The sequence below is a fragment of the Letharia columbiana genome (genome assembly GCF_014066305.1).
Source record: "Letharia columbiana isolate WasteWater2 chromosome Unknown Sc0000054_s0, whole genome shotgun sequence".
In the NCBI taxonomy this organism is placed as follows: Eukaryota; Fungi; Ascomycota; class Lecanoromycetes; order Lecanorales; family Parmeliaceae; genus Letharia; species Letharia columbiana.
Genome location: NW_023501099.1, coordinates 150551 through 176335, shown reverse-complemented (window position 1 = coordinate 176335; position 25785 = coordinate 150551). Strand labels below are relative to the sequence as shown.

General features: G+C 51.3%; 10 protein-coding genes across 10 annotated transcripts; 5 read left to right on the top strand and 5 right to left on the bottom strand.

Moving 5' to 3' along the window:
* Window positions 1–521: 521 nt before the first annotated feature.
* Window positions 522–1470, bottom strand: HO173_010959 (uncharacterized protein; the record flags this gene model as incomplete). The annotated part of the gene is made up of 2 exons (XM_037312844.1): window positions 522–1358; window positions 1417–1470. The coding sequence occupies 2 exons, from the start codon at window positions 1468–1470 to the stop codon at window positions 522–524; spliced, it is 891 nt and encodes a 296-aa protein (XP_037160276.1).
* Window positions 1471–2448: 978 nt separating this feature from the next.
* Window positions 2449–4476, top strand: HO173_010958 (uncharacterized protein; the record flags this gene model as incomplete). The annotated part of the gene is made up of 4 exons (XM_037312843.1): window positions 2449–2943; window positions 2999–3863; window positions 3914–4232; window positions 4293–4476. 4 exons carry the CDS (start codon window positions 2449–2451, stop codon window positions 4474–4476), a joined length of 1863 nt encoding a protein of 620 aa, XP_037160275.1.
* A 363-nt stretch (window positions 4477–4839) lies between these two features.
* HO173_010957 (uncharacterized protein) lies at window positions 4840–5898 on the bottom strand (the record flags this gene model as incomplete). The annotated part of the gene is made up of 1 exon (XM_037312842.1): window positions 4840–5898. The coding sequence occupies one exon, from the start codon at window positions 5896–5898 to the stop codon at window positions 4840–4842; it is 1059 nt and encodes a 352-aa protein (XP_037160274.1).
* Window positions 5899–6311: 413 nt separating this feature from the next.
* On the top strand, window positions 6312–7829 carry HO173_010956 (uncharacterized protein; the record flags this gene model as incomplete). The annotated part of the gene is made up of 1 exon (XM_037312841.1): window positions 6312–7829. The coding sequence occupies one exon, from the start codon at window positions 6312–6314 to the stop codon at window positions 7827–7829; it is 1518 nt and encodes a 505-aa protein (XP_037160273.1).
* Window positions 7830–8155: 326 nt separating this feature from the next.
* Window positions 8156–12108, bottom strand: HO173_010955 (uncharacterized protein; the record flags this gene model as incomplete). The annotated part of the gene is made up of 3 exons (XM_037312840.1): window positions 8156–8259; window positions 8313–11763; window positions 11821–12108. The coding sequence occupies 3 exons, from the start codon at window positions 12106–12108 to the stop codon at window positions 8156–8158; spliced, it is 3843 nt and encodes a 1280-aa protein (XP_037160272.1).
* Window positions 12109–13057: 949 nt separating this feature from the next.
* On the bottom strand, window positions 13058–15667 carry HO173_010954 (uncharacterized protein; the record flags this gene model as incomplete). The annotated part of the gene is made up of 4 exons (XM_037312839.1): window positions 13058–15188; window positions 15251–15362; window positions 15413–15569; window positions 15659–15667. 4 exons carry the CDS (start codon window positions 15665–15667, stop codon window positions 13058–13060), a joined length of 2409 nt encoding a protein of 802 aa, XP_037160271.1.
* Window positions 15668–15982: 315 nt separating this feature from the next.
* Window positions 15983–17830, top strand: HO173_010953 (uncharacterized protein; the record flags this gene model as incomplete). Its single annotated transcript, XM_037312838.1, has 2 exons — window positions 15983–16008; window positions 16888–17830. The coding sequence occupies 2 exons, from the start codon at window positions 15983–15985 to the stop codon at window positions 17828–17830; spliced, it is 969 nt and encodes a 322-aa protein (XP_037160270.1).
* Window positions 17831–18130: 300 nt separating this feature from the next.
* Window positions 18131–19273, bottom strand: HO173_010952 (uncharacterized protein; the record flags this gene model as incomplete). Its single annotated transcript, XM_037312837.1, has 1 exon — window positions 18131–19273. One exon carries the CDS (start codon window positions 19271–19273, stop codon window positions 18131–18133), a length of 1143 nt encoding a protein of 380 aa, XP_037160269.1.
* A 170-nt stretch (window positions 19274–19443) lies between these two features.
* Window positions 19444–21904, top strand: HO173_010951 (uncharacterized protein; the record flags this gene model as incomplete). The annotated part of the gene is made up of 4 exons (XM_037312836.1): window positions 19444–19692; window positions 19751–20060; window positions 20111–20985; window positions 21035–21904. 4 exons carry the CDS (start codon window positions 19444–19446, stop codon window positions 21902–21904), a joined length of 2304 nt encoding a protein of 767 aa, XP_037160268.1.
* A 1421-nt stretch (window positions 21905–23325) lies between these two features.
* Window positions 23326–25612, top strand: HO173_010950 (uncharacterized protein; the record flags this gene model as incomplete). The annotated part of the gene is made up of 3 exons (XM_037312835.1): window positions 23326–23411; window positions 23508–23638; window positions 24588–25612. 3 exons carry the CDS (start codon window positions 23326–23328, stop codon window positions 25610–25612), a joined length of 1242 nt encoding a protein of 413 aa, XP_037160267.1.
* Between the last annotated feature and the right edge of the window lie 173 nt (window positions 25613–25785).

Sequence of the window (25785 nt, the reverse complement as noted above, 5' to 3'; positions counted from 1 at the left end):
AATATCAGATACAACGCAAAAAGCCGGGCCTTGGCGAGGGAAATGAGATGAGGGACCCAGGTACATTGAATGAGGTCATGCCATTGACTATGAGTGACAGTTCGGAGTGCAGCAACAATTGAAGCAGCCATTTGAGCGAGCGTAGCAACTACTCCCATGTAGTAACCGCAGATCTGATCGGCATAACTTTGGCAGGTGGAAGAAAATTCAAATATAAGTTGGCGCGATGATTTTGGGTATGGAGAGGGAACTCGGTCAAGGGGGCAAGGAAACTTATGAGTTCCTACCAGAGATCTGATGAATTGCGCGCTAGAGCCCCTGTTTTTCACCATAATTTAGCTCGCACACAAAACAAAGGTGTGGGCAAACCAGAACCGTCCAGCATGGAAAACAATCATTCAATATGATCATGCCACACACGTCGGTGTGGTCTCTGCACTAGAACCGGCCGTACAAAGTCTAGTCAGCTTGGGCACACAACCACCATTTACTAAGTATGCAAGCCTTATTTAAAACCCTTTTCACCCTTCCTCATCCCCTGCCTGCTGGTAGATGTGTCGACTTCGACCAGGATCCTTCCTCATCTGCTGGCCTGACCCAGTGAAGCCAACTCTCGCATTGACACCTTCGGGCGTCCTGAACATACTCTCCTTCTTCGCGACCTTTCCAGTTTTTCCCTTCGTGGTAAAGTCCTGCCATTTGTTCTTGCCTGCTTCCAGCTCCTTATTTGCTTTGACCTTGCGTGGGACCTTCGCTGGCCGTACCGGTCCATCGCTGACCTTACTTGGTTCTTTCTTTGCCTGACTGGCGAGTGTGGGGTCAATGTTCGCTGCTGCCGATATGACATTGCTGCTGGTGGGTATTGATGGCGTGGTGGGGTTCCCTGGAGGACCATCAGCCTTTCGCTTCTTCGAGTCGCTTGAGATCGGTTTGATGTCGTGAGCGGACAGAGTTTCGGTTGTGGTGTAGTTCTTGAAGGTAACGATGTAGACTGGCTTGCTCGATGAGCCGGTGATAGATGTAATCCTGGCAGGGTAAAAGGCCTTGTCCCCCGACTTCCACTTCGCTAGGATATTGTCATTCACGGAGAACGTAGTAGGTGCTTGAGGTTCTTCAACAGGACTCTGAGGCGCAGCTGGCTTGCGGTAGCCCGCTTGGAAGGCCGGATGGTTCTCCTTCGACCACTTTTCCTTAATTGGTGGTGACGATGGCTTCTTGGTCGGTGCTGGTGCTGAAGCTGGCTTTAGCTCTGCGATCGCGCTTTCGGTGAGGGAAATGACTTCTTCAAGCTCTGTCTTGAGTCCTTGCAGATCCGCATTGTCTGGGTCGGCTTGTAAACCTGATTGAACGGTCTCGAGCTGTCAAGGTTTAAGGTATCAGTATATCATGATGCATGGGGAGGATCGGCGAGCTAACCTGTAGCTTGTACTCTTTAATCTCGGCTTCCAGAGAGGCAACTTCATTGCTCATAATGTCCTTAGTTCAAGATCCGAGCAAGCTGCGCAGGTGGATGGCTCGCAGGAACGTTCAGCCTCGGTAGTGATGGTTGTTACTCGGTGTCGAGAGATATTCGCAGGGGACTGATGGTAGTCGTTGTGAAGTCATTGAAGTCATTGGTCAGCTAGGGAAGGCTTTCACCACCGGGTTGCCAAGGCTTGACCGGGATATCGGTAGAACCTTTTACCGAGAAGCTGGCCTTGGCAAGACCGAATTGCTGACTCGCTGAGAAATCAACGTTCGCCAAGCTTGAGGAGTAAACAGGCTACAAGAATTGATTGGGTCCATTCATCCTTCGCTCGAGGCCCAGACTTATTCAGACCGCTACAGAAGCAAAAAGAAAAAAGGGTTCGGGACGAGTCTGAGCAAGACAGGCTACAGCACAACCCGTTAACAAGGGTGAGCACCAAGAGCACCGAGCTTATTGTCGTCACCATACTCTAGTGCTTGAACAGTTCAACGTCTAGGGACTTCTATCATCCCGTCTCCGGTTACATTTCGTTGGCTTGCAACACTATCATTTCCTGTCGTGTCTGCCTGTCACACCACCATACCTTTTCCAGGTACGAGGAGCTCGATTGGTCCTGCATTCAAGATCCACCACTCCGCAGACCCTTATCTTACAGACACCACCACCGCTTTTCGAATTTCTTCCTGAATGTTCATCTCCGTCATACAGTGTCAGGCATCACTACTCCTTCACTGCTTCGACCAAGCCAGAGCTCTCCATACTGATTTCTCTTTGGAAAAGTGAGAGACTACTCATTGTCTACTGGCCAGTTGTCGCACCAGATCCCTCACATCAGTAATCAATCCGGTGGGGTCCTCGGTCTTGGCTCCGAACTGTTTCCGCATACTCCATAAAATATCGTAACATCCATTAGCCGCCATCTCCAGAGGACGAAGATCATCAATCTGTACTGTCCGCCGGAATTGACGTCTTGAACTATCATGAATGGTACAGCATACGGTCCAGATCTCACATTGACGCCTCACCAGGAGGATTTACTTCGCACCGCTTTGTCTTCCAACAACCCGATTGAAAGCTCGTCTCAGATCTCGCGCAACGGTACCTCAGGCACCACGCGATCAAACAGCGACCCAAAGCAGCTACAACGTACTAACGACCACATGGCGAATGGACCAAATATGTTCACTTCCCCACTGCAGGAGACGCCAGGCTCAGGCCAGCTCGGCAGCTTCGACGAAAGCCCCTTCCTAGACTACGAACTTGATGATGGGAACTTCGACTGGGACAATAGTACTGACCAGCTTTTCGGTGACCTGCCTGGCACGGAATCACATGTCGATGGCGAACACCACGATAAGAGAAAGGCTTCCATGGATGATGAGGACGACGAGGAGGGGACTAGCAAGAGACGCGAGGGAGATGATAAGTCCGCGAAGAAGCCAGGGCGAAAGCCATTGACTGGAGAGCCGACGACGGTATGCTCATTCAGGCTATGTGCACCAACTCCACTACTAACATTCTGCCTGGCAGAAACGCAAGGCGCAAAACAGAGCTGCCCAAAGAGCTTTCCGCGAGCGCAAAGAACGTCACCTGAAGGATTTGGAGACCAAAGTCGAAGACCTCGAGAAAGCTTCCGAGGCTACAAATCATGAGAATGGACGCCTCCGCACACAAGTAGAAAAGATGAGCATGGAGCTGAAGGAGTATCGCAAGAGGATGTCCTTGAACACTACAGCGGCTGGCTACTCTCCTCCGCTATCCGCCACCCAGTCGCATAGCTATGGGAATGGCAGTGACTTTCATTTTAACTTTCCCAAGTTCGGAGATCTTCCAGGCTCCTTCATGAGTAATGGCTCGATTGCTAAAACTACTTCCCCTACGCAGATGGGCCAACGTTCAGCTTCTGCTTCAAGCACAACACCTTCGGGTAATGTCAGAAAACAGTCATCAGCCGCGAGCAAGTCACCACCAAGCTTCAATGGAATGTTCTCCACTCCTTTAGGGCAGTCCAGACCAAGCCAGGTCTCCAATAACGGCTTCATTAACAAAGATTACGCTGATCTTAATGGATTGTTCGATCCGTCGGTACTGGAGAACGCCAGCCGTAACAATTCAGCAGATTATCTGTCTTACACAACGGGCAAAGCTAGTTCTACGCCTAGCACGGCTAAGCAAGACAGTGTCGGTAGTGTGAATGGACACGCCCAGATTTCCACCCTCCGAAACAACTCCTCTACTTCCATTACTGGGTCTCCTACATCGTCAATGTCACATGGTGCTCTCGACTCATCATGCGGTACTACGCCAGAGTCATCGGCCGACTCGCCTGATAATCGTAAGTCAAGTGAAGGAGGACTTGATACCATCAACGAGGAGGGCAAGGCTCAAAACAAAGGTAAACAATCATTCGAGCGCTCTCGTAAACCCCGTCTAACTCTTCTGTAGCTTCTTCAAATGTGGCCAAGTCACCAGCTGCCGATATCAATGGGATCGACTGGATGGCGCAGCAGAATGGCGGAGCATTCGATCCAGTCCTTTTTGGCGACTACAGAGATCCTCAGGATAATATTCTGAACAACAATGCTTTCGGCGACTTCTTTAACGACGCGTTCCCGTTGCAAGACTTCGGCACTCCTTACTATACTGGCGAGGCGCCACCGAAGAAGGATTTGATGCAGGAAATTGAAATCCAGAAAAACGCTAGCCCTAGCGAATTGGGGCCTGAAGATGACAGGAAGCAATTTTTGGCTTGCGACAAGCTTTGGTTCGTGCACTGCGTCCTTGCTGCGATAGTCATCAGCGTGCTAACTTCTTCGCGCTTCAGGGATCGCCTCCAATCCTCAGAGAAAGTGCAGAAAGGGGAGGCCGACATGGATGATCTATGCTCGCAGCTCAAGTCTAAAGCCAAGTGCTCAGGAAAGGGCGCGATGATTGACGAGAAAGACGTCGACCTTATCTTGGGTCCTGCGCGCGAGGAGCCGTCAAATTCCCTCAAAATGTTCTCGTGACGGCTTAACAGTCTGCAGGCACCCTCCATTAACAACAAGGATGAGGAACGTTTTCTGGCGTCTTGGTGACACCTTCGGGCCCCGAGAAAGATACCAAAACGGCGCTGTCCGCATGAATTTTTCCATGCTGCATGCTGTTTCTTCGTATTTAGGTTCACGATGAAAGCTTCATGACTTTAGAGCAGTGTAGCTAGACGAACTTCGATAGCTAGCACGATAGCAAGTAACCTTTGATTCAGTAATCCTTCCTTGTCTATCGCCCGTTATACGAGTTCTCGGAACCAGTAACATTGGTCCAGGTGCGCGAGCATGCATGCCTACGTCGGATAAAAGTGTTGAGGCAAGCAGTAGGATCAACGTCATCTACGTCTTCGAGCCCAACACGCTCTTTACCGCTTCCAGCACCTGAGCATGCACCGCCCCCGGCGCGGCCACGACACCCTTGTTCTCCTCCAACGTCCTCCCCTTTGAGAAATCCAAGCGCTTCCCCTCCGCGTCCGTCACCGCCCCTCCCGCCTCCCTCACGATGACATCCCCCGCAGCATGGTCCCATATCTTCTCCTGGTAATCCTTCCGCACCGGCAGCCGCAGGTACAAATCCCCGGCTCCCCACGCGATCGAGCCGTACTTGGCTTGCGAATCCATCCGTACGCTCTCCCTCGTGATGCCCAGCTTGTTCGCGATCGCGGCTTGGTCGCCATGCGCTGAGTGGCTCGCTTCGACGCTTTCGCAGAACGTGGCGTGGGTTATGTCGGGGACGGATTTCATGTGGATGGGTTGGCTCGTCTGTAAAGCGCCGGGGCCGAGCGGTCGGCTCGTTGCGCCGGAGCCGGCGACGGCGGCGAAGAGGACGCCGCGGCCGGCGCCGCTTTCGTCTCCCACGTCTGCGGACAGGGGTGCGGCGTTGTCGATTGGGAGGTTGGGGCAGCCGAGGACGCCGACTTTGACGTCGCCGTCTTCGATCAGTGCTAAGCAGACGGCGTACTGGCCGCCTCGTAGAAAGCCCATGGTGCCGTCGATGGGATCCAAAGCCCATATCCTGCCATGCGCACCGCCAGCGCTGTTGCCGGCGTCAATGGTTTGCAGCATCTGTTCCTCGCTTTCAACTGGACCACCGAGTTCACTCTCCGAACTTTGATCCTCTAAGCTGGTGTTCTTTACTAGGTCCCATATCTGGCTGGAGAGGTTCTTGTTCTCTCGTAACGGGCTAGCTTCTTCTTCGCCGACGATCTCATCGTTGGGGAAGTTGCTCTTGATGGCATGGATGATCAATGCTTGGGCGCCGAAATCGCCGATTGTGACTGGGGATTTGTCATCTTTCGAGAGGGTGCCTTTGGCTTTTTCATGGAAAACTCGCTGGGTGAGAAGGGTAGCGCGTTGAACGGCTAATTGGGCAATGTGTAGTTCTCTTTGATATGACATGATGGGTGATGATGAGAAGGGCCTGAGATGTATGAAGGGAGGGAAATGTTGGGAGAGGAGAGCAAGACGAGAAGAAATGACGGGTACTTTGCACAGAGCCAGGATTATGAGTGGTAAGGCCAAGAAAACCAGCAGGAACTTTGAATACAGCCTTGACTTCGATTCTATCGCTCTCATATGTGAATATCAAAACTCAATGAATGGACCGAAACTTGAACAAATGACCTACTTTACTCATGATGCACAACGATGAAGCTAAACAATGAAGGCCAGACACGTCCAACTTTAGCGCGTTAAGCGACCCTGCCGCTGAAGATCTATTGATGTGGAGAACAACTGAACAAGCATCTACCCACAGATCCCTACTTCACCCTCCATATCTGAGCTTTGCATGTCACCATATAATTTCCGACATGCCTACAGGCACCGCTTTAAGTACCACAAAGCGCAAATTTCACAAGATCCTCGACTCCATCTCCAACGCGTCCAGCACGTCACTAGCCACAAAGTCGAATCATGACAATTACAATGCATCCACCACCACTCTCCCCGCCACAATGGATCCTCCCGCGAAAAAACCTCGCATCGTGCGCCCTGCTTCTGCATATGTTCCTCCTAGTACACGTATCCTCGCCTCTCAATCACCGAATCTGCGCGCGGCTGCAGCGACAGCTAAGCAACCTAGTCCAATAGTCACAATGAACGAGGAGCGCAAGACACCCAATTTTGCGCCGTGGGATCGCGCACAATTTCTCGAGCGACTGAAGACGTATAGACACGTGGATAAATGGATGGGGAAGCCGGAGAGGATCAATGAGGTGCAGTGGGCGAAGCGGGGTTGGTCGTGTGTGGGGAAGGAGAGGGTTGAGTGTGTTGGGGGCTGTGGAAGAGAGGTTGTGATCACGTTGGAAAGTAGTAGGGAAGAGAAGCACGATAGTGGAGAGACGCAAGACACCGAGAAGCGCCCGTCGGACGAAGAGGAAGACGAGGATGAGTGGAGGGAAAAGGCGCAGGAGCAGTTGGTGGAGAAGTACGCGGAGATGGTGGTTACTTCTCATGATGGGGGATGCTTGTGGCGGAGGAAGGGCTGCGATGGTATGCGTCACGCCTTCTTGACTGCTCTGGCAATCGGACTAATGAAGCTCACAGATACCATTCAACGCCTCCCTCTCGCGCACCATAAAACAGCAACAGATGACCTACGGCAACGCTACATATCTCTGGTCGCCGTAGCTTCCGAACTTCCACCCGATCCCTCCACGCCTGAAGGCTTCGATCTTTCCTCGCTTTCACAGAAGTTAGCGCCTCTCCTGCACCCGCCGTCTCCAGATCCACCCTCCCCCACTCCATCAAGTCCTCCAAACCCCCCTCCCAACACCACCACATCTCTTTCCCCCATCAACACCTCCGCTCTCGCCCTCGCCCTCTTCGGCTGGCGAGCAGAAGAAGGCCACGTCGTCGGCCTCGCAACCTGCACCGCCTGTTTCCGCCGCCTAGGTCTCTGGCTCTTCAAACCCTCCTCGGAATCTCCATCCCACTCCAGCATGGATCGGCTCGACGTCGTAGGCGAGCACCGCGACTACTGCCCCTGGATCAGCCCCCTCTCCCAAAACGGCGCAACGTCCCGACGGACCTCCCTCGACGGCCTCGCGGGCTGGGAAGCCCTGCTGCGCGCCGTCAACGCGAGCGCGATCCACAGGCGGCACGAGGATGAAGATAAGGCACCGGGCACCGCGAGGGCTGTGGATGGGCTGGGCAGCGAGGTCGCGAGCCTGGCGCATTCGTCGGCGACGAGGGAGGAGTTGGGTGTGAGGGATGAAAGGGATAAGGAGAGGTGGGCGAAGTTGAAGCGGTTGAAGCAGGCGTTTCATGTGAAGAGGAGGAAGGGGAAGGATAATGGTGAGACGAAAGGTGGGAACGGGAAGGTGTAGAGGCTGGGGATTTTTAACTTGTCCGGTTTCCCGTCGGTGTTGTTGCATAGGATTGTTTTTAAGGTAGGATACCCAATCTGCAGGTTTTGCATGGTCAATCCGTTGAATAGACTTGAGATAGGCTGACCGTAATGTTATACGAACGCTTCAAGATTTCCTAATATATTTTCCGCTGTGTAGGTGGACTGGATGGCTAAGAGTATACAACAGATGCTTGGACTCATCTGACTACGCCCATCAATGCTATTCCTTCATGCTGTGCTTGTTTGTACATTGATGCTCATGCTCGCCATGCAGTAATCCGTATGCTTTACTCCTTTCACGGTTCAGTAATCGTCCGAGTCATAGTCATCCTCTGGCAACAGTGCCCTATATCTCCTCGCCGCCAAGTCGTCCTCTAAGCTCCCGTCACTCTCGGGATCCACGTAGCCTAAGCCTTGATCAGCGCTCATCTCCCAATCTTGTAATAGTCTGAGATCTTACCGTCACCGCCAACCAGGCTCAGCGCAACCGGCAACCACACCAAACTATGCAATGCAGCCAACACCACCAAAGCCAACCAGATCCTAAAATAATAAATCTCAAAGATCTTACTCCGCGTAAATGCCAGCACAAACACCCCGAGGAACTTTGTAACCGTGATACCGCTAAATACGCTCCCGCCCACATTCGTCAATGCGGCCCAAGCTCTCAAATCCCTGCCCCTGTATTTTGATTTCGCTTTCTCCATGACACTCTTTGAAGGGTAGGTGAAGGCACGGGCAATATGAGCGCAGAACTCGACGCCGATGCCGACACAGATGACGAGGTTGACAAGGGAGATGGCGTTGAGAGAGACGGAGAACAGGGCCATGCAGCCAATCACGTCGACGACAATCATGGCTACTGTGATGGTAATGACTAGGCCTGTGGCTACGGAGCCAAGAAGCGCGGAGGAGAGCACGAAGATGATGGCGAGGGCGGAGCCGAGTAGGGTGCCTGTAAGCCGGATTATAGAAGTGTATTGGTCAAAGAAGATGTAAAACTTGGAGTAGGGGAAGACGCTGATGTTCTGATCTTCGGATATGCCAGATGCGATACGGCGGGCGGAGGCGTAAGCGTCAATGAAGTCGGATTGAGATCGGAGGGGCGTATGAGAGGTTCGAAAATGGGAGGCTGGTACGGAAGGAGGGTGCGTCGATGGTTCGATAACGAGGGCAGTGCTGTATGGTGCTGCGCCGCCAAACGGACATTCTTCGTTCGTGGGGGAGTGCTGCCATTTGGTCAGGTAGTGGATGAACTCTTCGCCTTCGGGCATGCCGTAGAGGGTCATGTTCCATGGTGGATCACGGCCTTCGAAGCACGTTTTGCCGTGCTCTATGCAGCAGGCATCGTTGACCGGGTTGAGCCAGGTGAAGAAGTCGTCGATCCAGCTGGCAGTGGAGCCAGAGATGTAAGATATGTTGGGGCGCTTGGACTCTTGTTCCAGGACGTTGGTCAGAGAGTAAGACTCGCAGGTAGAGAAGCGGCCGCAGATGGAACGTTGCTCAGGGCGGTCTGTGACGGAGGAGTCGTGTAGGACGAAGTAGACAGGAGGACCGGTATTGAAGTAAGCATCCAGATCATTGAAGTAGGGGATCAGGTAGGAGCCTCGTGGGAAGGCGATGCGCTGGTCCAAACCAAGGGCAACCTCTGGTATGAGAGCTAAGCCTGCAGTGAAAAGGCCGAGGAAAAGAACGACGACAGCAACTTTGACTTTTCGATCAAGAAGCGACGGTGCATAGACTTTGCGGATGAATTTCTGCAGAGGACCTTCATCGTCATAGCCATACGCACCGGCGCCATGAGCATTACCCACATCTGCTCGCTTGACTTTAATGCATGGAAAGCAATCTGCTCGACTGTTCTCAACTCTTCGCTGGTTCAAAGCTAGCACTGAGACGAACATGGTGATTTGTAGCAGCGCGTTGATCAGCACGGCACCAGCTGCGTAGACTGCGAAGTTTTTGACTGCAGGCATTCCGACTGCAGCCCCGAGCGCGAATGCGATTGTCTCTGTGGAAGCAGAAAGCAGAATACTGGGTCCCATGCGGCCGAGTGCTTTGGCAATCCGAGTCTCCACTTCATCGTCAGGATGGCTGACATTGACCCTTTCGAATTCGTGAACGATGAGGAATATGTTGTCTACCCCAACGGCGAGCACCAGGAAAGGAATGACCTCAGCAATGATCAGAGTGACCTTGATACCGCAAGCCGAAAATAAGCCAACGGAAGCAGAGACTGACATCAGTACAATGACAATGCCGATGACACCAAGGGTGAACTTGGATGCTACTAGCGCGTTCGCAGGATTGTGTAGAATGGATCTGACAGACAATGTCGTAGATCCCAGAGCCAACGAAGCGTAGAGAAACATAATGATGTAACTTATCACGACGATCTTGGCATCTGTGTTGGTTGACTTGTTCAGCTCCTCTTCGAGACTCCTCTCAGTGGAGAATGAAAGCCGCAGTCCCCTGTCCTTGGCTTCTCCCTGCGCATCTTTGAGGACGCTGATGAGTCCTTGTTCCCAATCCAATGCACGCTTCTCTGCCTTGGACCCTTCTTCGTGATTGTTGACAACCCAGGTGACGATCATGGCTTCGGCGCCTAGAACATCACCGTTCTTCTCATAGCCGCCAAGAATGAGATCTTTGTCGAGTGGTTGTTGGAAATCAGGAAGACATTCTACCGGCTGATCGACGCAATGCCTGAGATCTTCCTGCCAGGTCTCCGGGTCTACGCTCGAGAAAGAGCCCCCAAAGTAACCTGTCAATGACTGTACAACACAAGCCGCTCCAGTGGGGTTGAAGCATACATCGCTGAACGCGACACCCTCTTCGGGAGACATCCTGCGCTGGACTCGAGCCTCGACGTCGAACCACCACGCCAAGGTATCGTAACTCAAGACGGGTCCAGGACCGGATGAGTGAGTATCATTGACAACGAATGCTTGCTCTGCTCGATAGAAAGGTCCAAAGCTCTCGTCAAAGAACGCCTTCTCTTTCGCGGCAGCAGATGACGGGCTGACCCATAGCCTGACCGGATTTGTCTCCACTTCGAAATTGACCCATCCAATGCTCAGTACGACGACAACAAGAACACTGACGCCTATAGTGATCAGAGGATACCGGGCGCACTTCCTTCCAAGATGGCTGAAGGCGCTATCGCAGATAGTGTTGAATCTGTACTGTTTTTGCGGTCGGTCTATCATGCCAGCATTGTGAACCATTTCCCCTTCGTCCTCATCATCGCTCAGGGCGGCATCTTGCAACAGCTGTAATCTTTCGCTTTTCCGTTGGTTGTGTTTCTGATACGCAACGTGCCCAGAGACTGCTGTGACCAGAAGCAGCAGAAAGACACAGTAGACTATGATCACAGCAAAAGAGAGGCATGGAAGAGCTCCGACATGGCAATACTCTTGCTCCGTGACCTTTGCCAGCTCAGGGCACGATGCTTCGCAGTCAGTGCAGGCGCATCGATATGCCTCGTCTGTGTCATTGCACGCTTTCGGGATTGGGTCTGCTGCAGCCATGTCCTCAAATGGCTTACTCGAAGGCCTAGGGAAGTTGATCTGAAACGGGCTCCCAAACGGCTTGACATCTCCAAGAAACTTGAGGAACGAAGTGTAATTCTTGGCGTTGCCGCCAATGAAACCCATGACGTTACCGCCAGGAAACTTGACATCTTTGCAACTATCGTAGAAGCCCTTGCCGTAATTGTCTGACCATAGGTTATCCAGTTCCGTTACAAGAAGTTTTCCAGACTTTTCCTCGAAATCTGTAACGTTGACAAAGAGCGACTGGTCTGGGGAGCAGGTAAATGTGCAGAAGAGGTTGAAGAAGTTTGTTTTGCACGCCGGGCAACCTGCTATTATTCCTTCGGCGCGTTTGAGGTTGCTTCTCAGGTTGTCGACCTAATCTGAAGTCAGTCTCTCATCTGAGTGTTGAGTCCTTCCGTGGTCTGATGTCACCTGCGCTTCGTCACAACAAACGTCTCCTTCACTCCAGTCATCTCCACATATCGCAACGAGCTTCGTCCTTGTATTCTCGTCGGGTTCCTCCGCCAAACCATTGTCCGGACACGGCAATTCGCCACCGAAGAATGACTTCTTTCCACATTGTCCCCTCAACGCACATCTGCCCTCCTCATGTTTCACAGTCCAATTCCCTTCACTCCCAAGCACTCTGAGACATAAGACGGCAAGAGTGGCAAAGCGGAGTAGCATCTTGTGCAACTTGGGACTGGACGGCGCAACCATTATCGCGTTCACAGGGCACTTGACCCTTGTAGGTGTACGGACGGCAACCGTGAGTCTTAGGATAGATCTGCTGATGAGATGATAGGTACAAAATCTTCTGGAAACGGCATCGAGAAGCGGTCGGTAGTGAAGGCAGGCAGCAGTAGATATGCGAACGTGGGATTCCTGGACTCAACAGAAAGAAATCTTGTGTAGATACAAGGTAGTTTGTAGACGTTAGATTGAGAGAGGAGTGTTTTTCCGTAGAAAATCTGTAGTTAAAGAAAGAACAGAGCAGCGAGCAAGGTCTTGTTGATTTTTAGCACGCAAACCTCCCGTCATACATAACATCATTCAGGCTGCAATTCGGCGCCTGAAGATCACCAGCTACGCCAGTCTGAGTTAGCCTCAGTAATTTAGCGGAATCTGGGGAAAGCTCTTGACTTTCGCCCTGCCTCTCAGGTCGTAAAAGATAAAGTAAGATATGTTCTACCCACTTTCATGATTCAACGACGAGAGCCTTGATTTAATATTTCGTATACACAAATATGTGCAATTCTTTGCGCTGAGGAAATCGTCCCCTCATAAAGTCGGAATTAATTCAACCACAAACCCCCTGGATGTGCTGTCGGGTATCAAATACCAGCAATTACTTTTTCGAAGCTAGACTACATTGCTAATTGACATGATACATGAATGCTAATCATGCTCATTGACCGATTCGCTCAGAAGATCTTCAGCGCCTGTATGGATGAAATGAACCATGTAGAGCTCCTGCAAACCCCCCTGCCTTCTATCTTCAGCCGCCTCCTCTGCTCGACGAAAGTGTCGAGTTCTAAAGGTCGCCGGTTAAGTAATTGTAAAACATCGAGAGCACGTTCCGAGCCGGTGCGCTGTGTCTTCTCCGAAAGAAATTTGATCGTTTCGAGCGCGCCATACTCTGCTGAGGAAAGGTTCGAACAAAGACAAGTCAAGACGCACCGCCGGAGGGGGCTGCAGCCGCAGCCGCAGGCGTCGTTGCGGGCTTCGAGTCTTGAGCAGCCGGTGCTGCTGGCGTTGAGTTCTCGTCTCCACCTGACTTGTTGTTCCCCCCACCTCGTCCGCCACGGCCTCCTCTACCGCCTCGCTCGCTCCCTCGGGCACGACCGCGACCTTGGAATCCTCCACGTCCTCGACCACCTTCGCTATCACTAGCATTGCGATCGCTCTGGTATCCAGGTCTAGGACCAGACCCAGATGCTGATCGATTGCTTCCCTGCCAAGTACCCGCTCCTTGGCCGCCTTGGTTCTCTCGGAACTTGGGCTTTGGTCCTCGATCATCGTACCATTTGATGTTCGGCTTCCGGGGTTGGCCTGGCTGTGCTTGTGGAGCGTTCTTCAGTTTGAATTCTGCCGGTTGACGATTCAACGCTGCGAGTGCATCTTCGTGATTCGCGAAATGAACTACGTGATTCGTCTTGCCATAATTTTCAATCTTCAGAATCTTGGATTTGTCTTCATCGGGGAAGATGTCGCGGACAGCTTGCTCGCTCTCCATGTTGTGGATGAACAAACCTGTGCTTGGCTTCTTCTCGACAGCTGGCGAAGCTGGCTTGTTGGCAGGCTTGGTCGATGGCGTGCTAGTAGAAGGGAGATCGGCTGATGTGCTATTCCAACCCGGTGTTGCGCCATTGACCTGTTCCGGTGCCTGCGTGGAAGGTTGTGTTGATGGAGCATGCTTCTCTGAGCTTGGAGCAGCAGAAGGAGCAGCAGAAGGAGCAGCAGATGGAACAGCAGAAGGAGCAGCGTTAGTCGTGCTAGTCGTAGGTTGGGGTGTAGCTGGCTTCACTTGGTTTTGGGCAGGCGTGGCTGGGGTTGGCGAAGGACGAGCTTGGCTCGGCGGGCCCCTATTTTGTTGCTGCGGTTGCGGTTGTTGTTGTTGAGCAGGGGCCTGCTTCGGCTGCGTGGGTGGCTGTTGACTTCTGGGTTGCTGACCGGGTTGTTGAGCTTGACTGAATTGCTGACTAGACTGGGACGATGGGGCGACAGGAGCACGGTTGATGGGTGGTCCCATGCCTTGCATGACAGCGTTGGTCGGTCCAGCTTGAGCTGGTGATTGAACGGGTTGTGTGGCACCCTGCTTTGGCCCTCCACTACCGCGATGTGCAAAGTTGAAACCTTGCGCTCTCATTTCAGTGCCGATTCTTCCGGCCTCAATCTCCAATACCAAGTATCCGAACGCTGCGTCAGCCAGATTAAAGTTCCACATATTCTTGAAAGCACTCTCATCCACCTGGCCACCTGTACCTTGCCCAGGTAGAGCTTGGCTGAATGGATTACCTCCATTTGCCACTGTAGGCATTTTTGTGACGATGTCTAGAGCATTGTCGAGTAGCTGTTTTTGGGCCTCATTTTGTGATACAGCTGGTTCTACCTCGCTCTTGACCGTCTCCCAAACGTCATTGAAAGATGCTTTTGAGGCAGCAAGCTTCCCACGGTAGTGGTCCAGAGTAGGGTTGACGCTGAACTCATTGTATGAGCTACCATATCGGAAATGAAGCCCAGCGGATACTGAGAAGTCGGCTTTGAGGGTGACGGAGAGCTGGTTCAGCAGGCCCTCCCGTGCTGGTGAAGCATGTGTGACAAAGACTCTAGTCTCTGTAGGGTCATAGACACGATTCGCTGTATCCACCAGCTCTCCCATTTGCAACAGCGTAGTCCACATAGTGCCTTGCCCTCCGGCAATTGTCGTACGTCCCTCTCCGTTGTCGAACAGCTTATGCATGACCACTGCGCCACCCAGCCCAAGCAGTCGCAGCTTCACTCCGCCAACTTCGAGAAGTCTTGAATTTGCCTCATCAATAATGTGCAGATTGTCCACTTTGTACTCTCCGGATCTAAACTTTTCCAGTACACGGACGTCTTCGCAAGCGCCCCATACTGTGTAGACGGGAACATCCAACTTGAGCTTCTTGTCGATGAACATGGATAGTTCGGAGAGCTGAAGCTCATGAGGAGAAAAGCGTTGTTTGACATCGTAATTCTGGGGCTGAGAAGCTTGTATTACACGCTTTGTATTTTCGGAAAGTAATGGTGAGTATTGAGCGACATGCTTGAGGGTTCTGAGGAAACCAGTCAGTCGTGTGCCCATGTGTGCAACTCGATAACGGCCAGGAAGGCATACTTATCAGCAATGCGCTGCAGTGAGTCTTCGTCATAAAAGCCGAAATCGCCAGTATGGATGATGTAATTTGCTTTTGCTTGCTGGGCCAGGTCGTTCAACGATTTCAGATTGCCTGTGTTGAGGTCAGAACCAGGGAGCTTACAAGGAGCAACTGAGTTGTACCTCGAACATCAGCAACGCACAAAATGCGTGTTGCTCCACTCTGGACAATACGGCCGTTGTTTGGAAGAAAATTGGATCCTTGGCCACCTGCCGAGCTCATATTCGCGGCGTTGTTGGCACCATTAGGAAGATGACCTTGATTGTAGTATGGGCGTGGCTAATCGTGTAGTCAGCAGTCTGGTCTCACCTAACTCTTGTCACGCATGCAAGACACAGCATGGGTGGTAGGTGGAGACAGAAACTCACGGAAGCCATCAAGATCTTGTATTAGTTGTAGGGGATGGAGTTGTGGATAGCAGAGCGAAATTGAGGCGATAATGTTGTCGCTAACAGGCAGGCCAACAGGGGAGGGTGCTTAAAGACGGACGATCACAGGACTGCGTGTGTGAATGAGAAAGGGTGTTTGCGAGATCAATGTCGAACAGTTTGCTAGGAAACAAGGTGAGCTTGGTGAGGTTACAATTTTTGGTAGCGCCATAATCTATGCCAAGCCGCCAATGTTCAAGATGGCTAGCGTGTTATTGAGATATCAGACCGACGATTCAGAGCGATTGGACACAAACCAATAGAATGATTATAGAACAGTATCACTTTGAGTAGGTACTATAGTGAAGAGCCAATCACACTGACAATGTACTATGCTTTGAATTATCTCTTTGCCTGTTAATCGTGCACAAGGTTACTTGCGAGCTAGTACTCTCCTTTCCTCAAATTTAGAGGTTCGGCGTCGTCAATTAGAAATTGCCTCGCAGTTTTGATCGGAAAAGTCATAAAGTCTCTGTCCAATGTGGTATAGCTGAGCTGGGCTTACACGTTCCTCTGCTTCTCATCCTCAAATTCGACACCTCCCTGTCGTCCCCACACCAGTCTTACAGCCCTTGAAGAATGCATTGCGACGCCGGCGCTTGCAAATTCCAGACGCCCTCACTTCTTTTTAGTCTTGGGAGATTGAGTTCTTCCGGTGTCTTTGTAGTTCCTATAAGTGTCTATGCTATCGCTTCTCTTGTTATTGAAAACTTTGTCTGAACGCGACTGTTTTATTGTTGACGACCCAAGTCTTTTGGGCAGGTCAAATCTTCTTAGGATTGCTTAATGGGCACCTTCCGGATGCTGCGAAGTGAGTGCATCTTGACTGTGGATTTGAACAAAGCAGCAAGGAGGGCAGCCCTCGAAAGATCTCATGGTCCAGACGTATCGCAGGATGTACAAACTCTATATCACGCACAAGGTCATTATTTGCGTACAGAAATCTCGAAAAATTTCTAAATATCCTGTCGCCAAGCTCTCAAATGCCAAGTTGTGCAAAAGAGTCACCAAGCCAAGCTTCGAATTTTCAAGCCAAATGAGTCAGGCTGAGATATATTCCAATAAAAAAAATGGAATATCGAAAACTGGCTACTTGAGTTCCTTAGAACCTCAGACCTTTCCTTCACCTTATACATCTCCCATCATCATCCCATCTGACTTTCAGAAAGTATCCAAATACCTTGGACCGCTGTCACTCCCACCAAGCAACATCTAAAGGGTCAACAAACAACTACAATTACATTTTCGAAAATGTCTCCCATTCTCACCTTTCTCGCTCTCTTGCTTGCGAGCCTCACCGCCGGCCTACCGATTCACCAAAGCTCGCAAAACACCACAACCCACCTCGACCCTGTAGCACCTGGCATCTCAACTCACGCTCTGGCGAAGCGCACAACAGCCAACCCACCCTTCGACCCATGGAACAAGGACAAACCCGAGCATCGTGCCGACGGCGAGTTCGAAGGCGACATCTTCCGCCTCTCGAAGTGCTACTGCATCGACACGCCCTCCAGAGACCTGCCTGCAGTCTACGGTCAATTCTACGGCAGCTACTTCGGTTACGATTACTACAATTACCACCAGAACAAAAGCTACGCCTTCAACATGACGTGTGCGAGCGGCGAATTGGAATCCCTCAATAATAATCTAAACAGATTCGATGACGAGCGCTATCTCCTAGCGCCGAAATGCCTTAGCTGGATGGAGGAGGAGAGAAAACAATGTTGGTCCACAGATGATGGGAATGAGTTTTGCGCCGAGGCCATGCATGGGAAAGATAATTATTACTGGAATGGGCAGAAAAGGATGGTGCATGCTCATCCCTCGGCGATTGGTACAATTAAGATGGACGCGACGCCGTTGGTGGCTGAGTGTCAGCGGATGTGTCAGACTGTTCCGGCGAGAACGGAAGGGTATATGCAGGATACGCTTGTATCGGATTATGAGCACAAGATCAACCTCGCGACGGCAACGACATGTATTGGTTCAAGCGATGTTGGTATGGGTCTTCTTTGCGAGGGAAAAAATAAGGTGGTACCCAAAGTGTGGGAATTTTGGAATTATATCGAGACGTACAGTGATCAGGCGGATATGTGTAAAGGATGTGCTTAGTGCAGGGAGAATGGGTTTGGGGAAAGGTTTAACTGGCACAGATAGACATTTTTAGTTTTCAATGAATCAGGATTTTTCAAAGCTCTACTGCGAGTCGAGACACCTACACTAACCATCTAGAGACCCATCAGCTCTTATGCCAATTTCTGCAGATACCTACTAAACAATTGTGGGAGGCTGTTCACCACCCACCTACAGTCGCTTCCTTTGGCGTTTGGCCTTCCGGACTCAGCGTCTCGAGGACGATATTTCATCTACTTGCTTGCCCTTAACGTCAGAGGGAGAGAATACCTTGGCGCCTCATTTGCTAGTCTTCCCATACAGCCCACCTTGCTGCCTCCGCAGCTCTAAAGCCCTCTTATACGGAGGAGCAGTGGGAGGCTGAACAGGATCTAGACTGACTCTGTCTTTCGGTAAGTGATACGTGGCATCGGCATCCCAGGCTGAGAGATCTCCGCAAGCGACGAATGGAGCGATCCATCGATTCTTATCCTCTTCTTCGTCAGACTCCAAGTCTAGCACACTGACTCCGTCCTCTCGGACAGTCCGTCTTTGACCACCACCATCGAAAGACTGTATGTCTTTCTGCTTCTTCTTTGGCACAGGAACCTGAGCGCCAAGTCCAACCGGCCGCTTAGGATCAACTTTGTATCCCTTTGGTATATTGAATCCCTCGCAAACTACAAAGGCTTCCAAACTGCTCGCCCTCGAGCTCCTCGGCTTCGCACAATGTACGCTTGTAAAGAAGCATCTCAGCTGCGCATATATCAAGTCCACATCCTTTCCTCGGAAGACTTTAGCCACGAATTTCCCTCCCGGTTTCAATATCCTCAGCGCGAGATTGAGTGCCGAATACAGTAACTGGGATTGTATGTAGATGTCCAAATCATGCAAGCCTGTGACATCTGGCGCGCCATCGCTGAGCACGAGGTCAACCGGATGGCTTCCTGAGTCTTCAGCATCATTGACATATGTGTCTGGGTCCAAGGCTTGTAGTATCCTTGTGACTGTAGACGGGGTAGTGATGTCCCCTTTCAAGCTCGTGATTCCTTCCAGGCTAGCCATCGGTTGTAGATCCACCGCCACGATTTTGACATCCTTCCTCGGCCTCAGCTCGCCCAGTTTCACTTGCTTTTCCTCTTCCCCATCTCGATGCCCATCCCCTTCTTTCTCCTCAACTCCGCCTGGCAGAGCCTCACCTTCCCTCTTCTGCTTCTCGTCCCACGCCCTCCTCCCAAAGCTTTCTCCCTTAATCAAGACCCTCGACAGCACCTGGCTCCAGCTTCCGGGAGCAGCGCAAAGGTCAACAACACGGGTAACACCAGAAAAAAGGTCGAATTGCTCGTCGAGCTGGATTAGCTTGAAGGCGGAACGGGCGCGCCAGCCTTGTTCTTTGGCAAGGCGGTAGTAGGCGTCACGTTTGTCTTTGGAGGATTTGCCCATTGCTGGGAAGCGTCATAAACGGGAGGGCGGGGCGAAGTTGAGTGGGGGTGGTTTGAAAATTGTAGTTCTTTTCACCCTTCCTACCCGGCGCATCTCGACAAAATTTAGTTTTGTCACATGAGTCCTATGTTTGCGTTTCCCCCGCCAATACGATTCAGCAAGCACCCGGTATGACGCCGATCGAAAAGAAGAGGCGCCGTGATCTGGCTTCATTTAAGGCTAAAAAAAGACAACGAATCGATCTCGAGAACGACGGCTCGCAAGAAGGTTCGAGTGGTGGAGCCATTGTCCTTGACAAGCTTCCATGGAATCAGGTGACTGTTGACCGTTTAGAGGATGCCGAAGGCTTTTTTGGCTTGGAAGAGCTCTCAGACGTCGACGTTGTGAAGGATCCAACTCTTGGAAAGGTGGAATACAAGGTGTGTAAGCATGGCCTTTGCGGACCTTGTTTTGCGGTATACTGACCACTCAAGGCAGCTTCTGTCCAACAATTTCGCAAGTAGAAGGAGTAAGGAACCTAAGATTCCAGATACTACTGTAGGAATAGATGAGAAAGAATGGGAAGGCTTTGACGAAGAGGAATCGGAAACACATGTGGACCCACGGAGGTCCAAGGGCAAGGTCCCAAGGGAGAAAGATACTAGCAGGGTTGAGAAGAAGCGTCGGAAGCAGGACAAAAAGCAAAAGAAGGAGGCCACGTCTCAGCCCAAGGCATCAAAAAATACCTTCGAGGCGTTGGGCACAGCAGACGAGGGTCGTGATATAGCAGATAACGAGGAAGGCGATGGTGAGCGGAAACGGATGATTCAGAATTTCTTCTGTTACTAACGGTCCTAGTGTCTGCGTGGGAACCATTAAATCTGTCTTCTCGGACAATCTCGTCTCTCGCCCGCATGAAGTTCTTGCAGCCGACTGCGATACAACGGTCCGCTATACCAGAAATTTTGGGTGGCCACGACGTTATAGGCAAAGCACCGACCGGATCCGGCAAGACGCTAGCATTCGGAATACCTATCTACGAGCACTACCTTGAGACTATTCGTAGTAAAGTACCATATGCAGAAGCGGAAGGCAAGGGACGGCAGCAAAGCCCTCTGGCCCTGGTTCTTTCACCCACCAGAGAACTTGCGCATCAGTTGTCTGCACATCTCACAGATTTATGTTTGGATCCCGGCTCTGCACAGCTTTCTATAGCGACCCTGACTGGAGGTCTGTCTGTGCATAAGCAACAGCGTCAGATTGCCCACGCTGATATTATCGTTGGGACCCCTGGTCGCTTGTGGGAAGTCATTAGTGGAAGTCAGGACCTGATAGATTCTTTACGTAGAATCAAGTTTCTAATTGTGGATGAAGCCGATCGGCTGCTGAGCGAAGGCCACTTCAAAGAGGTGGAAGAGATCCTTAGTGTTTTAGACCGAACAAATGAAGCAACAAATGGCGAAGACGAACGCGATTCGGAAACAATTGATTGGAAGCAGCAAAGACAGACGCTAGTCTTCTCTGCCACGTTTCAGAAAGACTTGCAGCAGAAACTGGCAGGGAAGGGAAAACCAAAAGGTGGCGATCTGATGGGCAAACGAGAATCCCTCGAATATTTACTGAAAAAGCTCAACTTTCGAGACCAGAAGCCCAAGTTCATTGATGTCAACCCCATCTCGCAAATGGCGACAGGCCTCAAAGAAGGAATTGTCGAGTGTGCTGGGACAGAAAAGGTCTGTACAGTAGTCCAATACTGCTTCTCTCTTTAACAAGGACCCGCAGGACCTTTATCTATACTCGACGTTACTTCTCCACCCACACACGCGGACGCTTATCTTCGCCAACTCGATAACGTCTGTCCGTCGTCTTACACCGTTTCTCCAAAATCTCAGTCTCCCCGCCTACGCTCTTCACTCCCAGATGCCCCAGAAAGCCCGGCTCCGCTCCGTAGAGCGCTTTTCATCCGCCTCATCGCCATCCTCTATACTGATAGCGACGGATGTTGCAGCCAGAGGACTTGATATCCCTTCCGTTCAGCTTGTCCTCCATTACCACCTGCCTCGAGCAGCCGACATGTATGTTCATCGCTCTGGAAGAACCGCCCGCGCAGAGAATTCGGGCTCGAGCATCGTGTTGTGCTCGCCTGAAGAAGTCCAGGGTATGCGTCGACTCATTGCTAAAGTCCACGCGCGCAAAGCGAGCGAGCATGACAGTGACCGCAAAAAATTCTTCATGCGAACGCTTGACCTTGACACCCGTGTCGTCTCACGCTTAAAACCTCGTGTGATACTTAGCAAGAAAATTTCCGACGCAACCCTTGCTAAAGAGAAGAAAGGTCATGAAGACAACTGGCTGAAGACTGCCGCCGAGGACCTAGGTGTTGACTATGACAGCGAGGAGTTTGCGGCTGGAGAAGCGAGCAAAAAAGGAAGGGGTCAGGGAAGGAAGAAGAAGGAGAAGGAGGCTAGGAGCTTGACGAAAGGCGAATTGGGGGCGCTCAGAGGGGAGCTAAAGGGGCTTTTGGGCCAGAGAGTCAACGTCGGAGTTAGTGAGAGGTATCTTACCGCTGGTGGGGTTGATGTTGATGAGCTATTGAATGGGGGGAGAGGAGAGTTCTTGGGGAGGGTAGATGGTGGCTTGGATGATCTATGATGCCACTCATGATGCACGGAGCCACGCTCCCGCTGTCTTCTATGGCCATACAGGCCAACTGTGGGTCCTTCCCCAACAAAGACTCCTTCTGTCCGGGCATCTCCAATTCCCTCAAGTCATCTGTCAGGGACTCCTCCGAGACCTGACACGAGATGCTCCCTTCATCTTCTATGGCCGTACAGGCCAGAATGAGGGTCCTTCCCGTCGAAGACTTCCTCTGCTCGGGATCATTTGCTCCTTCTGGCGACATGCCTGGAACTTTTTCGCCTATTTTCTGTGTGGGACTTCTAATTGTAGGGAGACACTCCTATACTCTGAATGGTTGTACAGGCCAGACCGAGGAACTGATCCTCAGCCCGGGCTCCCTCTGCTCGAGGTTCACCTACTCATGTCAAGATTCAGGTTGAGTGATGTGTAGATTGCATGAATTAAACTGTCTCAGGACTGTCTTGGGCCAGTTTTAATACCTCATGCGAATTGGGTGGTTGATCCAACACGTGGCTGGCAGACCTCGGTGCTGTCAGGCGTGGGATCGAGCTTGATGCACAGCGGGAGAGAATCGGAACCCAGTCCGGAGGCAGATGCTGTTCTCCCGACAATAATGAACAGAGATGTCGAATGTATGAGGGTTCTGAGGGTGCGCCGAGGTTAGCTCGAGCTGGATCGACAGCCTTTGCAACGCAGACTACTTGAAAGTATAGGTATGCAGGCCAGTCTTCATCGGAAATGACTCATTACCTTACAGGTACTCTACAGGCTTATCATAAAATCGTCCGTTGCCAGCGTTATCTTATCCTGTGTACTGACAAGCTTAGTGAACCCCAGACGTTCGCCAGAAGTGTTCAGTTGGTAGAATTCTACTTCTTGGTCCCCAGTAAAGTGAGATTATCTCCAGAGATAAAGCAGCCCAGTGACTCATTGGCATGCATCTGGTGAGCTGCAGCTTTATCTGGTCTGCAAGGCTGTCATTGAGGGCGGCCGCCTTTGCGAGATCCTCCTTCCTGCTTGCCAACGGATCTAGCTTTGGTTACAGTCGTTGAAATGGATTGATGCCTGGCAAGACCGAGTAGTTCGAGACACGGATAGAAAGTTGCACACTGAGCCTTTATTTGTGACCAATTGTTTACAAGGCTACTTGGAAGGCGCGATTTCAGGCAATCAGTTTCGCATTTGACTGCAATCAATTGTGCACAAGGCTGGCCGAAGGCCTTTCTGAGTTTGGAGCCGAATGCAACATTGCATATTGAGCTATTGTTCACCGTCTGTTGTTGATTAGGCTAGATTTTGAGGCCATGCTGCGAGGCTCGAAGCATAACCATCAGTGTGCTTCCTTCACCACTTCCGTTGCTCAATCTTGAAAGGCACTCCCCTTCTTCAAGACGTTGGACACTTTACGGATCCCGAAGGCGGTTTCTTTTGAGATGGCTCCAATCAGAGAAAGGCCGAAGATTCGCATCGCTCTCGCTGGAAGCGAGTCTCGTTGCTACCCGGGTGGAAGATGTCTGGCGTACGTTTTATCCTCCTCCTCCTCAAACCCCTCTCTCTGCACAACTCCCACTCGTCAGTTGACCTTATATGCGGCGGCGGCGCTGATACACAGCAGCGTAACCACAGATGAGTTCTTCAGGAGAGCCTTGATCCATCAGTCCAATGTACACCATGTATATATCACCATCGGCACCGGCCGAGACTATTACAAGTACTATCATGATAGCAATGTGGTTTGCTTCACTTGTAGGTTTCGATCAAAATCCTTGAAGATGATCCACCAGAAGCGTTGAATTGACCCGTCCTTCAGCTTTGTTGCTAGACTATGAGTATCCGCAAATCAAAAGACATATCTACTACGTAAACGACCTCGATGGCTGTCCGAAATGCATGGCGCGGGCTCCGTATGGATACTACTTCATACGCTCAGGGTGGGGAAATGGCTGGAGCCAACGACTTGACGTCAAAGATGATATCCGTATCTGTGCTTCAAGTCTAAGCAGCTGTGCACGATGTTTGGCTCAGAAAAACTGCGTCGAATGTAGGCCAGAGCGTGAATGGGGAGTTGAATTGTGACCGAGACTTTCCAGGTCAGCCTCAAGTATGGGTCGCTCTCTTGGTGCCGAGGTTCGGCGGCCGCAAGGTGATATCCGGCCAGGTAGGGGGAAATTACCCTCCGGATCGAAGCAATCTTCCCCTCCCCTCAACTGCGGACTAAAGCCTCTGGTTGTCAGGCCACTACCTAGCAGTGCAGAATATAATGAATAAATGGTCCCTATAAATGAAGGTATTCCTACCGAGAGATATGTGAGATTGTCGGAGCAGGAGCAGCGACATCACCGGATGTCGTATCCAGTGCAGAGGCTTTCTACCCCAAAGATTGCAGATGTAACCTCCGATTTGCTCACTTGTAATGACGTCGGCAGTCTCATTGTCCGCTGATCATCGGCTTTTAGGGTGCCTTCACGTCTGACTTGATCAGGTTTTATGCTTGGCAACCTTACTTTGAGACTGAACTTGTTCAATAATCGTCCAGAAAACTATCCAAACCCTCCCTCCCATTACTATTATAGAAAGCCAGTCACAGGTTTGTAATCCTTCTGTTCTCTTCCGAACTGTCACCATAAATCCACTAAGAGCAACAGACTAGGCTGTCTTCTTACTGCAATCTATCAGCCTCTGACACCGCACCCAGGTTTCTGTTCAGACAATCGACAAACCGGTGTATCACCGTGCCAATCCTCCAGTCCTACCACCGTCATCCCAGCGATCAAGATGTCTTTAGACTTATCGAAGACTGCTTCACCGGCACCGGCCTCGGCGACATTGTTCACACCAGAGTCATCCTCACCAACGTCGTCTCCAACAGACATCTCTCCAGCACTGACCAAAGCCTCATCAAGCACAACTCTTTCATCTCCGAGCATCGAATTTGTTGTCGCACATTACAGTGAGAAACTGTACTGGCTCAAGGATGTCATCGCCTACTGCAAGATTTACTCAAAAGGCGGCCCGAAGAACGCCCCTGACTTCGCATTCGAGGAGCTCCACAACAACGGCCGCGAAGGACAAACCTACCTCTACTACATCTGCAAGTACTACGATGAGCTCAAGGACGTTACCGTCTTCACACAAGGCAAAGCTTTTGACCACACTGGCATGACCGCCTTGGAGATGATGGACAACGCGCTCGGGACTAAGGTGGGCCAAATCACTACCTTCGGCACCCAACGTGACCTGGAGCTGTTCGATCTCTGGGATGGAATTCCTTGGAAGGATTACCCATGCTGGCAGAAGTGGCTGGGGGAAAACCTCGAATTCATAGGCAAGAAAGCTCCCCAGACCCCGGCCCAGTATCTCAAAGATTTCTTCGACAATTACGGCCATGACGGACCGCCTATGTCAGTCGGCTTTCAGCCTGGTGCAATCTTTGCTGTGAGGCGTGAGACTATTCATCGACACCCAAAGAAGACCTACCAGAAGATGCTGGCGGATCTCTTTGAAGGAGATATGGTGCATATTGACCCTGAGACTGGTCATTTCATGGAACGGTTGTGGCTGGCGACCTTTTGCCCCGAAGAGTACTGCTGCTGGACTGAGACCGAGGTGTCTATAGTGGAACGCAATCAGCAGGGACAGCTCGCGAAAGGCAGATGGCATAGGACTCCTCCCGGTGTTCAGGTGGACGAAGGACATACTAACCTATCTGATGAGGAGTAAGTCGGTGCGTTTTAGCCCGCCTGACACCGCAGTCCGTCTGATAATTCCATTTGTTCTGGGCACGACAGATGGGCAGAAGCGCTTCAAATCAGCACGTTCCATGGACGACTTCCTCTGTTGCAGGCTTGATGAATAGGGATAAGTGCTTGAGACTAGCACGTTCCACGGGATAG